The sequence below is a fragment of the Danio rerio genome, chromosome 11 (genome assembly GCF_052040795.2).
Source record: "Danio rerio strain M-AB ecotype USA chromosome 11, GRCz13ab, whole genome shotgun sequence".
Taxonomy (NCBI): domain Eukaryota; kingdom Metazoa; phylum Chordata; class Actinopteri; order Cypriniformes; family Danionidae; genus Danio; species Danio rerio.
This window is the reverse complement of record NC_141031.1, coordinates 7233627-7247194: the sequence shown is the minus strand read 5'-3', so window position 1 is coordinate 7247194 and position 13568 is coordinate 7233627. Positions and strand designations below refer to the sequence as shown.

The 13568-nt window shown below is 33.2% G+C and overlaps 3 protein-coding genes and 4 non-coding genes across 9 annotated transcripts in view; 2 read left to right on the top strand and 5 right to left on the bottom strand.

Moving 5' to 3' along the window:
- Nucleotides 1-13568, bottom strand: part of ranbp3a (RAN binding protein 3a) — a 1280039-nt gene that overhangs the window by 48446 nt on the left and 1218025 nt on the right. The window lies entirely within an intron of this gene.
- smim7 (small integral membrane protein 7) lies at nt 2803-7289 on the top strand. Its single transcript, NM_001198743.1, is given in 5 exon segments — nt 2803-2907; nt 3050-3091; nt 3181-3239; nt 6250-6340; nt 6445-7289. Coding segments are annotated over 5 exon segments (234 nt in total). The 5' UTR covers nt 2803-2881; the 3' UTR covers nt 6461-7289.
- Nucleotides 8338-8430, bottom strand: LOC137496757 (small nucleolar SNORD12/SNORD106). The gene has a single exon (XR_015503190.1). It is a non-coding gene; the product is annotated as a small nucleolar SNORD12/SNORD106 (small nucleolar RNA).
- On the bottom strand, nt 8607-8700 carry LOC137496758 (small nucleolar SNORD12/SNORD106). The gene has a single exon (XR_015503192.1). It is a non-coding gene; the product is annotated as a small nucleolar SNORD12/SNORD106 (small nucleolar RNA).
- Nucleotides 8881-8973, bottom strand: LOC137496756 (small nucleolar SNORD12/SNORD106). Its single transcript, XR_015503191.1, has one exon. It is a non-coding gene; the product is annotated as a small nucleolar SNORD12/SNORD106 (small nucleolar RNA).
- LOC137496759 (small nucleolar SNORD12/SNORD106) lies at nt 9163-9256 on the bottom strand. The gene has a single exon (XR_015503193.1). It is a non-coding gene; the product is annotated as a small nucleolar SNORD12/SNORD106 (small nucleolar RNA).
- The window catches only part of bmp7a (bone morphogenetic protein 7a), a 36949-nt gene continuing 35210 nt past the window's right edge, over nt 11830-13568 (top strand). Inside the window, exon 1 of one of the 2 annotated variants that reach the window (XM_087271807.1) lies at nt 11830-12292. The gene's annotated coding sequence lies outside the window, so the exon portion shown is untranslated. The remainder of the gene's footprint in view (nt 12293-13568) is intronic. The other variant, XM_087271808.1, reaches the window with a different exon arrangement.

The window sequence follows — 13568 nt, the reverse complement described above, 5'->3', positions numbered from 1 at the left end:
CAATACAACACCTTCTTAGTGAACGCTACAGTCTGGCTTTTATAATGCACAAAAACTGTATTTCTATCACTACTGGCTTCTTTACATTCTTAAAAAATCATTCAGTATGATTTATAAACTGGTTTTATAAACTGGTTTACCCATCAGGACCTCAATTTAATACTGAGCAGAGGGTCAGAATTTGTCTGAAAACATAGGACCATGTGATAATTGAGTTTTACTTTTTTAATATATTTGCAAAAATGTCAAACAAGTCTGTGTTTTTCTGTCAATATTGGGTGCTGTGTGTACATTAATGAGCAAAACAAGAACTTAAATGATTTTAAGTTCATAGCAAATAGCTGCAACACTGTAAAAATGCAGGGTTCCACACAATTCATTCAAGTTGTCCCAACACAAAATGATTGTTATCTGAACACTTTTAACAAATTCATGTGGATTGAATATAAAACAATTAAGTTGTCCCAAGGAAATCTCAAGAATTGTGTTGTTTCAGCTCATTTTAAATAGTTTGAACAAGTTAATATATATATATATATATATATATATATATATATATATATATATATATATATATATATATATATATATATATATATATATATATATATATATCCCTATGTCCCTATATATATATATATATATTTATTTATTTGTATATAAAAGTTTACATATATGCAGTTGAAGTCAGAATTATTAGGCCCATAAATTATATCCCCCTCACCCATTTATTTTCCCCCCCAATTTCTGTTTAACAGAGAGCTGATTTTTTTAACACATTTCTAAACACAATACTTTTAATAACTCATTTATAATAACTGATTTATTTGATCTTTGTCATGATGACAGTAAATAATCAAATCAAATCACTTTTATTGTCACATCATCAGCAGCACGTGTAAATACAACAACAGCAATACTCCCAAAAAAACAACAGCATACTCCCAAAAAAACAGGACAATGTAAAATTGACAGCGATATGTAAAATGAATAGGTGTCCACATAATTGTAGGCAGTGTTGTTTCAAGTATGAATTGGTTGAAGAGATGTGCATGTTACATATTGATGGTGTGCAGTGAGGGGTATGGCAGAGTATGTATATGGTCTGTTAAGTGTTCATCAGCCTGATAGTCTAAGGGAAGAAACTTTCCTTCAGTCGGCTGGTGTGTGATCGGTACAGTCTGACTGAGGGTAGCAGAGAGAAAAGTCTATGGCTTGGGTGGCTGCAGTTGCTGATAATTCACTTGGCTTTCCTCATGCACCGCCTGCTGTGAATGTCCTGCGAAAGGAAGCTCACCTCCTACTAATATTTTACTAGATATTTTTCAAGACCCTTCTATACAGCTTAAAGTGACAGTTAAAGGCTTAACTAGGTTATCTTGGCAGGCACTTAGGCAAGTTATTGTATAACGATGGTTTGTTCTGTAGACTATCGAAACAAATATGGATTAAAGAGGCTAATACTTTTGACATTAAAACAAATTTTAAAAAATTAAAAACTGCTTTTATTCAAGCCGAAATAATCAAATAAGACTTTCTCCAGAAGAAAAAATATTATCAGACATACTGTGAAAATTTCCTTGCTCTATTAAATATAATTCGGGAAATATTTAAAAAAGAAAACAAAATTCAAAGGGGGGCTAATAATTCTGACTTCAACTGTATACACTGCAAAAAGTGCAAGGTTCCACACAATTTATTCACGTTGTGACAACACAAATTGATTAAGTTGAACAATTTTAACAAATTTATGTGGATTAAACATAAAAAATTAAGTTGTCCCAATGAAATCTCAAGAATTGTGTAGTTTCAGCTCATTTTAAACAAGTAGTTTGAACTTTGAATATATACATACACACACACACACACACACACACACACACACACACACACACACACACACATATATATTATTTGTTTTTTAAATAAACCCACCACCACCCCCTATCTAGGGGACCGCTTTATTTTTAATCACAGCTTGTGCTTCATTTCATTTTTACATGTGCATATCTACTATTATGTTATTTTAACACAAACATAGAAGAAGGGCTAATAAACAACAAAAACAGTGACAAACAGGCACAAAATAACTGCGAGACTGGACTGACAATCTGCTCAAATACACAAATATAAGGCATGTTGACTCAAATGTGTGGGATCTTTCATCTATGTGTTGACACAAACTCGCCATTCTGAGTTCTAGAGTCGTGGACCTGCATATAACTGGGTTTTCTTGTTTTCAAAACGAAAAAACAAACAAACAAAGAAACGGTTTGTTTATACCAAATTTGATCCTTCTCACAAACACTAAAATTTCACTTTTTCAAGTAGGCTATTTACGTTTGTTTTCATCACAATTTGTTCTAACTCCCCCAGATTTCTGAATCCCCCTTGTTTGACAATCCTCTCAAGGCTGCGATCATCCCTGTCACTTGTGCACATTTTCCGGCCACATTTTCCCTATCTTAACACTCTATTACTTAGATACTGAACTGCATTTTGTAATTTCCTTTTGGAACTTTTCCCCCTTATGTAAAGGCAAGGCATTTCATTCACAGTGGCAATTCAAAGTGCTTTAATGGTCTTAGAAAGTCTTAAATTTGATGATATCTTCACTATGTGTCGTTAAAGGAAGATGACGAACCGAGGGGAAAACAATAAAAATATATCTGTTAAAATCTCTGGCTTCAGTTTTTGACAGAATCTATTTTACATGGAAGGATTTGGGATTTAATTGTTAGAATTTGTTGTTTGAGGAATTGCATGTTTTGGCTCCAAACCGGCTGGTGGCGGTAATAGCGCAAAAGGCGCTTGTCAACCGCCAAATAAACTCAACAACAAAGAAGAAGAAGAGGAACTGAGGCGGATATAATCAACCAAAATGATTGGAGATCTTTTAATTTTTGGGTAAATCGAAACTTTTTTAAAAAAGCCTAATATATTTCGAGTCTGTAATAAATAATACGTTATTTGTGTTGGTCGTGTGTGTAGTAAAATATTGTTACAGCGTAAATACTGTGTGTTTTCTTTTCCACGTCACAACTTTCAGCACCCTGCTAATGAACGCTGGTGCTGTGCTCAACTTTAAACTGTGAGTATCGGTAAAGATAACAATGTTACCTGACAGTTTTAGTTTTAATGATAGCTTGTTTAAACGGTGATGTTCGCTGTCTTTTGCAGAAAGAAGAGAGAAACACAGTCTCAAGGATTTGGCGATGACTCTGGATCATCCAGCACTGGTAAACAATAACGTTAACTTACATCAGCGATTTTTATAATGAATATGTTTGTAAATGTTTTCAGATCGACGTAAAACGCGTTAATAAATGGTAAAATACTTCTTCCGAGCTCAATATGCAACCTAAATTATTGTATACTGATTCTACAACTCATAATAGAGGTAAAGTTGGTTTTATATTCCTTTATCTAGAAGTGTCTATATTGTTTACCATGTTACTTTGAATATTCGATCGTAATTAGCATGCAAGTATGACTTCTAAACAACATTAACACTATCTAATTGACTGTAAACAATGCTGTACTTTGATAATCATTCATTCATTTTCTTGTTGGCTTAGTCCCTTTATTAATCCGGGGTTGCCACAGCGGAATGAACCGCCAACTTATCCAGCAAGTTTTTACGCAGCGGATGCCCTTCCAGCCGCAACCCATCTCTGGGAAAACTTTGATAATCATTGGCTACTAATATGATTTCCCAATTTAGAATTTGCAAATAATACTTTTCAAAATTTTATTATTAAGGGGAAAGTGCGAATATAAAACCAACTTTACCTCTATTAACTCATACCTGCCCTCTAATTTTCTATATTTGTCACTGTATTAATATTATTATATAATCACTGCTTCCCCAAGTCATACCTGCCCTCTAATTTTTTTATATGAGGCACTGTATTAATATTATTATATACTGACTGATTCCCATCTCATACCTGCCCTATGATTTTCTTTGTGTCACTGTAATAATATTATGTACTGACTGATTCAGTGGGGCCTGCAGCTGTACGACTGTACACACTGTCCGTACCTACCATGAGAGGCAAAGTAATGCAGCTTTTTTATTTATTAATTTTTTACATAATTCAAATTGGTTATTAAATAGTGTACACTACGTTATATTGACAAAGCAAGAATGAGAATAAATAAAAGTTTGCATTTGTGTGTTTGAAAGTGTGTATGCACTTGCATAATGGGAGATGGGTAAAGAAATCTATTGGCTTTAGTTTTGCTGGCGGTTTTACCGCACACTAAAAAATACAAATCAGATAGCTATTGTTTAAAACAAGGTTCAAAATGAGCAAACGCTCTTTCAAACAGCTACACTTAATTGATTAGTTTGCCCAAAGGCCCAAAACTATTGAGACAAATATTGCTCATGAGACCTCTCATCTGTGTCTGTGCCAGGGGAACTCCAGGCCTAGCTCGTGGCTTCGCAGCCTCCTCGTATGATACCGCTACCATTCAAGTGTTTTAAACAATGATATCTGACAGACTGGCACAAAAAAGCAGACATCTTCATTCTTATGAGTGTCTGAGTTCTCTCACCCTTTCAAAAGAGTTTGAGACTGGTTTTGAAGCACTTCACCTCAGATGTTATTCATTATTCTTGTTTATCTAGTAGATAACTGCCCAACATAAAATATATTCAAACTAAGATACAATGATGTGCTTTCATTTTCTCTGTCGCACTTGCCCTTCAATAATGTAGCCTTTGACAGCAAGCATCAGTGTTTTTTGAGATGGAAATAAGAATAAGGGATGATGGATAGGGTGGTGCTGGATATGTGCATTCTTTTGAACAAAATCCTGTCGCCACCCCAGACTGATTCCCCAACCCATACTAATTTTCTATATGTGGTACAGTATTAATATTATTATATACTGACTGATTCCCCAACCCATACTAATTTTCTATATGTGGTACAGTATTAATATTATTATATACTGACTGATTCCCTAACCCACACTCATTTTCTATATGTGGTACAGTATTAATATTATTATATACTGACTGATTCCCTAACCCAGGGGTTCCCAATCTTTTCACCCTGCGACCCCAAAAATGACAATGCCAGTGACTCGTGACCCCCAATATCCTCTGAGGTGGTTATAAATACAGAAACCTTGCATGCAATGGCGCACACACTCCAATAGACCCAGTTCTATTCTTTGTTTATTTTTTTTATTAATTTGCTGCATCTGACGCTATTGCTGTGTCTTTAATATTATCTAATTACCCCAGGGGTCGCAATCCAATAGAACTAGTAACTATAAGCTACTATAGTAACAATATTGCATGCAACTATAAACAACTATTTTTTTTCCTTCAATAAAAAATGGTAATTCTAGTGGTTAATTGAAAATAAATAGATTTTTGGAAATCACCAGGCGACCCCTCTTCATTATACCGCGAACCCTAGGGAGGTCCCGACCCCCACTTTGGGAACCACTGCCCTAACCCATACTAATTTTCTTTATGTGGTACAGTATTAATATTATTATATACTGACTGATTCCCTAACCCATACAAATTTTCTATATGTGGCACTGTATTAATATTATTATATACCGACTGATTCCCTAACCCATACTAATTTTCTATATGTGGTACAGTATTAATATTATTATATACCGACTGATTCCCTAACCCATACTAATTTTCTATATGTGGTACTGTATTAATATTATTATATACCGACTGATTCCATAACCCATACAAATTTTCTATATGTGGCACTGTATTAATATTATTATATACCGACTGATTTCCTAACCCATACTAATTTTCTATATGTGGTACAGTATTAATATTATTATATACTGACTGATTCCATAACCCATACAAATTTTCTATATGTGGCACTGTATTAATATTATTATTTACCGACTGATTCCCTAACCCATACTAATTTTCTATATGTGGTACTGTATTAATATTATTATATACTGACTGATTCCCTAACCCATAGGGACTGTATTATTATTATTATTATAAAATCACTGATTCCCCAACCCATATATGCCCTCTGATGTTCAATATGTGGTACTGTATTAATTGTATTATATACTGACTAATTCCCCAACCCATACCTGCCATCTCATTTTCTGTATGTGGCACTGTATTCTTATTTTTATATACTGGTTGCCCAACTCAAACCTGCCCTTTAATGTTCTATATGTGGCACTGTGTTAGTATTATATTCAGTCTTACCCTGCCTTATTTGTCTTTAGGTGAAAACATCAGGGAGTTTTTGCTGAGTCTGCGGTACTTTCGCATATTCATTGCCCTTTGGAATATTTTCATGATGTTTTGCATGATCGTGTAAGTACTGGCAATAAACCAATATTTTGTTTACTGTTTTTATTGCGGGAGAGTAGTTCCAAATATAACGGTGTTATTAAGTATTGTTTTCTTTCTTTTTTTAGGTTATTTGGATCATAATACATGGCTGTTACTTTGAGGTTCTCTGCAGATGCAAACTGTGGTCATACAGCATCATGCAGATTTCTTCTAACAATGCTGTGCAATATACATGTTTTTATCTAAGGTCTTTCTAGACATCTGTATATTTTGTACAAAAACGTGTGAATATTACTTTATGGGGATTAAACGGGGGTGGAACAAATTGAAGTAACTTCAAATAATAAAAAAGTTTAGCTGTATACAGTTGTGAGCTTTAATAGGCTTCTTAGTAAGTGATGTGATGTTGTGCATCGAGGCTTTGAAGCATGTATCAAATCTCAATGATCGCAGTGAGCGGGGTACTGGAGCTTGATTCATTTTGCCATAATCATATGATCAGTGACGTCCGAAGCTTCATTTTCGCCTATACCCACATGACTGCTTCGAATTTTGATTCAAAGGTTTAACCACCTTTTGGTTAGTAAAGTGTATAGCGAGAGATTAGGTGTTGATTACATACATTTCTGCTGTTTCGAAGTACTGCACCAGTCCCACACACCAGTAATTCAACTGAAATACAATAATAATTCGTAGTAAAAAGCTTTTGGACCATACTAAAGTCTATTATTCTTAAACTTATTTTAAAGAAGGCCACTGCATATTGTAGTAAGTGTAACGGAGGCCAGTTGAGCTGGCGAGTGCAGCCCATAAGCCTCACTCTGATAGCCTCCCATACAGGAACCATCAGTTCACTCCCTATTCAGAACAAGTGGATAGGAGTATGACAGACTGAAATATGAAAAACAAACACTTTTGAATATCTTGGATTTTACTAGTCAACAATAGTGTTATATAAAGCATGTTATATGTAAAAAAAAAAAAAAAACCTACAATAATTGAGTAATTTGTTTATATTACTGTTGTATGACTACATGAATGAGTTGGTCAGTTGTGAACATTTGACATTTTTTGCAACACAGTGCTTTCCCACACTTTAGACAACATGGATCCTTATCGAGCTCGGATTTAAAAAGCTTCAAGAAACTAATCTTTTTCCAATACACTTGAATTGGAAAGTTCAGAAAGCTTCATTTCACCATTACCACTACGTAGCACACACACACACACACACAAAAAAAAAAAAGATTTTCTACCCTGAATTATTAAGGTGAACCTGATGGGCAATGTTTTCTGCAACTATTGTATAGGTGGTGTAAACTACTCGCCATTTGTGAAATTAAAAAAAAATTCCTTCGGTAATGTGACGTAGGGTGGCTGTTTTTTTTTTTTTTGACAATCCAAAAAGTTAATTTATTCAAATAAGTGGCATGTTTTTATGTTCTTTTAAGTGTATTCAAATATTTACTTTGAGTTTAGGACAAATTAAAGTATAATGTGGATATGAGGCAATAATGGGTATTGTTGGCTTAAAGAGGGTAGAAAAAAAAAAAAAAGTGTGATTAAACTTTAACAAACCTTTGTGCAATTACATTAAACTTACTGTAATTGTACCTATTTAGTCCAATGTGACTATTTGATTACAAACTTAATTTGTAGATCACAAAAAAAAAAAAAACGACAGGTTAAAGCTTCAATTGTTTATTGAAAATAAAATTCCAGCTTGAATATGAACCATTTATAAAAAAAAAAATTATAATAATTAAACACACTTAAGTTCCAGGGTTTATTAATAGAACTAATCTGCAACACCAAGCAGAATTTGTAACATTCCACCCAAATTCTCTTCTCTAGACACTGGACCACCTGCTTCTCTCTGAAGGTGTGGCATTAACATGTTGGGTGGCATGTAAAACTCCCCTGATCATCTTGAATTGGGTCTTGGCCTTTAGAAGGAGAGAAAAAAAAAAAAAGCATTACAAACTAGAGCACATCTACTTTTTAGGTCCATCAGCTCTGATGGTGCTTCAGATAAATTGGCTTAAATTGATTAAGGGAGTCAACACTATCGATCTGCTGGGGAAAAAAGGTCAGTCATCATGTGCACCAAGTAAATAGCCCCCCCAGAAAAATAAATGTATCCACACCTGCTTCAGAGTATAATGGGGTTATTGAATCCTTCTAAATTCAGGACCATCCATTTGATTGAAGCATGATCTGTGAGGAGAGGAATTGTAACAAGTTAATTGAAACTGAAATTTATACAACCACAGTTTTAGTGCAGCCATCTGGTTGCTCAGATAATTTGGCTTATTTTTCGTGTTACAAGTCAACACAGTCGATCTGCTGGGGAAAAAAGGTTAGTCATCACGTGCACCAGATAAAATGGCACAAAAGGTCTAAAGAACAGATCCATCTTTACCTGCTTCAGAGTACGATGGGGTTCTCAAATCCTTTCAAATGCAGGAATATCCATTTGGTTGGGGAGGGATCTGTGAAGGGAATGGTAAACAATGGTTAGTTGCATTGAAATACTTAAAACCATAGCTCTATTGTAGCGGTCTGGTTGTTCAGATAATTTGGCTTATTTTCGTTTTAAAGGTCAACAGAGTCGATCTGCTGGGGAAAAAAGGTTAGTCATCACGTGCACCAGATAAAAATGGCACAAAAGGTCTAAAAAAAAAAAATAGATCCATCTTTACCTGCTTCAGAGTATAATGGGGTTATTATTACACCATTTTAAACGTGGGGGTCATCTGTTTGGTTGGAGTATGACCTGTGAAGGAAATGTTAACAAATGGTCAATTTGTTATTTAAAACAAACAATGGCTTTATTAGAACCATCAGGTTGCTCAGATAATTTGGCTTATTTTCGTTTCACAAGTCAACAGAGTCGATCTGCTGGGGAAAAAAGATTAAGTCATCATTGGTACCAGAAGTTAAGCAGAATACGGTGTAAATAATACACTCACCGAGATCTGAGAATGTGCAAGGGCAAAACTCCATGATTTCGAAGTCAACATCCTACATAAAAAGAAAGAAAAAGCTAATTAATACTAATAATAATGGCGTTTAAGAATATTGCCTATAGTGCAGCATTTGTGTAGCAGACCAACGTTTATGTAACGATTACGGTTTAGCCAGATTCATCAAGTAAATGCAACACTTTAACAAAAGTATATATTGTTGCACATTTCCCGCGTGCGCCGAACTTAGCCACGTGTCCAGCGCATACAGTTACATCAAAATTCTGATTTGTTGTTTCATACTTCCGATTTGACCGTAAACACTTCTACAATGCAATTATTCAACGCGTACTTACAATAATATGTTATAAATAATTACAATATACACTCAGCTTACCTCAAAAGCGAGTAGGAAGTGGGAAGGAAGAATGAGCGAACTTAGGTTATATAGTCCCTACGCATGCGCAGTTATTCAAGCCATTACGTCAGCGAGAGCGTTGTTCCAGCATTATAAACTTCAATCATCCACTCTTTTTCTAAAGGATGAATCACAGATTCCTCATGCTATTAAATATATTAAAATGTTTTCAAAAGCTTCAGGCTTGACTCTAAATTTAGATAAATGTGAGCTGCTTGCTATAAAGTCCTGCTCGGCCTCTATTCTTTATAATATCCCTGTCAAATCTCAAGTATGCTACTTAGGTTTAACTATTTGCAAAGATGATAATATTAGAGGTAAATAAAATTTTGACCCAGTAATTGTCAAAAAAAAAAAATATATTAATTCTTAGCTTCAAAGGGACTTGTCTTTAAGAGGGAGGGCACTCCTTGCCAAAGCTGAGGGTATTTCAAGAGTAACATATCCTGCTCTCTCACTGTTTGTGAACAAGTTTTTCTGTGCTGAGGTTGATAGAATGCTTTTTGACTTTCTTTGGAAAAACAAAAGACACTATATCAAAAAATCTGTTATTATAAACAGTTATGATTAAAAAAAATAATAAAATAAAAAATAAACTTTAATCATTAAAAGAAAAAAAAAAACTTCATTCATTCCTTTTCTTTTCTTTTTGCTTAGTCCCTTTAGTAATCTGGAGTCGCCACAGAATGAACCGCCAACTTATTCAGCATATGTTTTACGCAGCGGATGCCCTTCCAGCTGCAACCCATTTCTGGGAAAGCATTATAAACTTAGAAAAGATCAATTTAATTTATTTTCTTTGTCAATTCCATTCCAATTGCAAATTTACTAATACCAAACCATATTTTCCTGTTTTTTGTTTTGTTGCAAGAATTTAGTCATTATTTACATTTAATTTAATTATCTAAAAATAAGAAAGCAAACAGAAGACTTTTATTTTGTAATGACTTTAACTTATGTACTGTAACTGATTCTTAAATATCTTACCCTCAAGTTTATTTCATGTTCTTTATTTTCTTTCTTTCTTTCTTTCTTTCTTTCTTTCTTTCTTTCTTTCTTTCTTTCTTTCTTTCTCTTGTATCTTTTTTCATTTACAATGAAATATTCTGTATTGTAAACAAATATTGCAACAAACTTGTCAACTGTTTTTTTTTTTTTTGCAATAAATAAATAAATAAATAAAATAAAACAAAATAAAATAAAATAAAAATTTCATTTTGTAAGTAACAACCCGATTCCCTCGTTCACTTATTTTGGCAATGCAGTTATTCTAGTTTGCTTTAAAGATTTTTCTTTTTTTGTGATTGAGAATGTTGATTAAGACTTTTCTTACCATGGGAAAATGTTTTGTTTGGTTTTGTTAATTACAAAACAGAAGTTTTACATAAAAAGAAAATATATTTTCTTAATTTTCTTATCTTATTAACACGATTGTATATACATAAATGTACATTTTCAAACCAAAAACCTTTTTTTTATATATTGCTTACTGAAATGCAGTATTACTTTGAAACAATTTCTAACTCGTTTACAAAAAGGCTTTGAAAACATCTAAGTTTGTAAATTATGCAATCTTCTTCTTTAATGTGTGATGTATATACCCATTCTGTTTGTTTTTGTTTTGTGTTGTTTTTTTCCAAAATATTTTCTTTCCATTTTTTTATAATGTACTGTGATTGTATATTCTTACTTTTTTCGCATAATAAATAATAATAATAATAATAATAATAATAATATGATTAATAAATAATCAGTGTTTTCTGAAGCCAACATAACTTTAAAATAGCTTTTATTTAAACTACCATAATTATTTGAAATTATTTTTTTAATAATGAGAGGACAGCTTGTTCCGTTGCTGGTGTACCCGTTACACCGGAATTTCTCCGCTAGGTGGAAGTATAGGCTAAATATTGGGGTAACGTTTATATTTGCACATTCGCACTCCCTCCTTAGTAATTTTATCCCAGAAAAGTCTTATTTGAAATTTCTAAATGGTAAAATCATATTAGCAGCCAATGACTATCAAAGTACAACATGACTATCAAAATACACATGTTCATAGTCAAATATATAGTGCTAATATTGTTTTCAAGTCATACTTGCATGTGATTTTAGACTAAATATTCAAAGTACCATGGTAAACAATAGGGAGCTAGCTGTCACGTTGTCACTGAATGTGCGAATATAAAACCAACTTAACCTCAAAAGGCTAAAATATGTTGCTCCTAAATTTCGTTTTTTATACAAATTGACATTTTATAAATAAGAATTGTGTTGTGGTTGTTGTTTATGCACAATATTTGAGTCATCTCACCGTGAATGTGTAGACGTAGCTCGCGCGGTCACAATTGGAGACGTACAAATTTGCACGTTTGATGGAAGGCAATTAGCACCTATTTGTGTGATTAAATTAGCACATATCTTGGCTTTTGTAAATAGAATATATAATCTTCTGAATATCTTGTCAGCGAATAAAGGCGGCTCCCTGACCATTGTTTTAACACAAAGAGAGTCAAATCTTGAATTAGCAGGCCTGGGATAATCTCCCATCTACATTGATATTAGCAAGAGCCCTTCCCCCAGGAAAAGGTAAGCCTATGTGGTGCAAAACATCCCCAGTTGCTTTTAGTCTTGCTAGACCACTTCATTTAAACAAAACCTAAAATGAAATAACATGGAAGATTGTTTGAAACCTTTTTGAATTGAACTATTTATAATATATTTGCAGCTATGTAAGCTAAAGCATTCAAAACATAATGCTAACCTCTGCTCTTTGATGGATACATACTGTCATGGTTGTGATACACACATTTATGCTTAAAATAATTGTATTTTAATTCGTTTACTTTTTAGAGTGGACGCTTACTAGACTGACACAACTCATTTTAACTTAACTGTATGTACTTTTTTATTTTTATCATGCTAACATACAAGTATGAGCTTTTCTGAACATTTATTGTAGATTTCTTGATCATCATTGCATTATTCCTTTACATATTTTGCCCTCTGTATTATATAAAGCTTTTGTAATATTTATATTATGCATTTACATATTGCAATATTCAGATATCTTATTAGGAGATACAAGAGCTGAAGCTTAAATGCATAGTTTAATCTTATTAATTTGCATTACAAACTATTAGAATTTGGGCTATTACAATACATACATGTTTCTTTAAATGGATAGTACACCCTAAAATTAAAATGTACTCACTATTTGCTCTCCCTCAAGTGGCTTCAAACCTTTATGAGAGACATTTTGAAGAAAGCTGTAACCATTGATCAAATGCAATGGAAGTCAATGATAACAGGTTTCCAGCTTTCTTCAAAAGATCTTCTTTTAGTCAAATTAACAGTAAAAAATGTCAAATTAACAGTATTACCAATTTTGGATTATGCTGATTTAATTTACAGACTAGATATGGGACGATAACCGTTTTTAAGGTATAAAAGTTTTAAAACCGCCAAATTTTTCTTCTATACTGTTTCTAAGGTATGTGTAAGATTTTTTTATTTATGTTTTTTTTGTTGTTGTTTTTAGGACAACAGTATCTCCAGCAGAAAATATCTCAAAAGATTTCGCTTTAAATTATACAGAAATCTGTGTTTTTGAAACAAATTTCGACAGCAGAATGATTGATTCAATGATTTAATTGAATTATTTAGCCTGACATCCCAACAGGTACACATCTTAAGATGTTAATATTAGGTTAGATGAAGGTCGTAACTTCAGGTGACCAAAATTCAATGTCTAGCCAGCATCTAAGGACAACATTAATCTGACGTCCAATAACAACATTGATTTTAGGTTGTGTTAGAAAGTGACCAAAATCGAGGCAACATCTTTATCAATGTCATATGGACG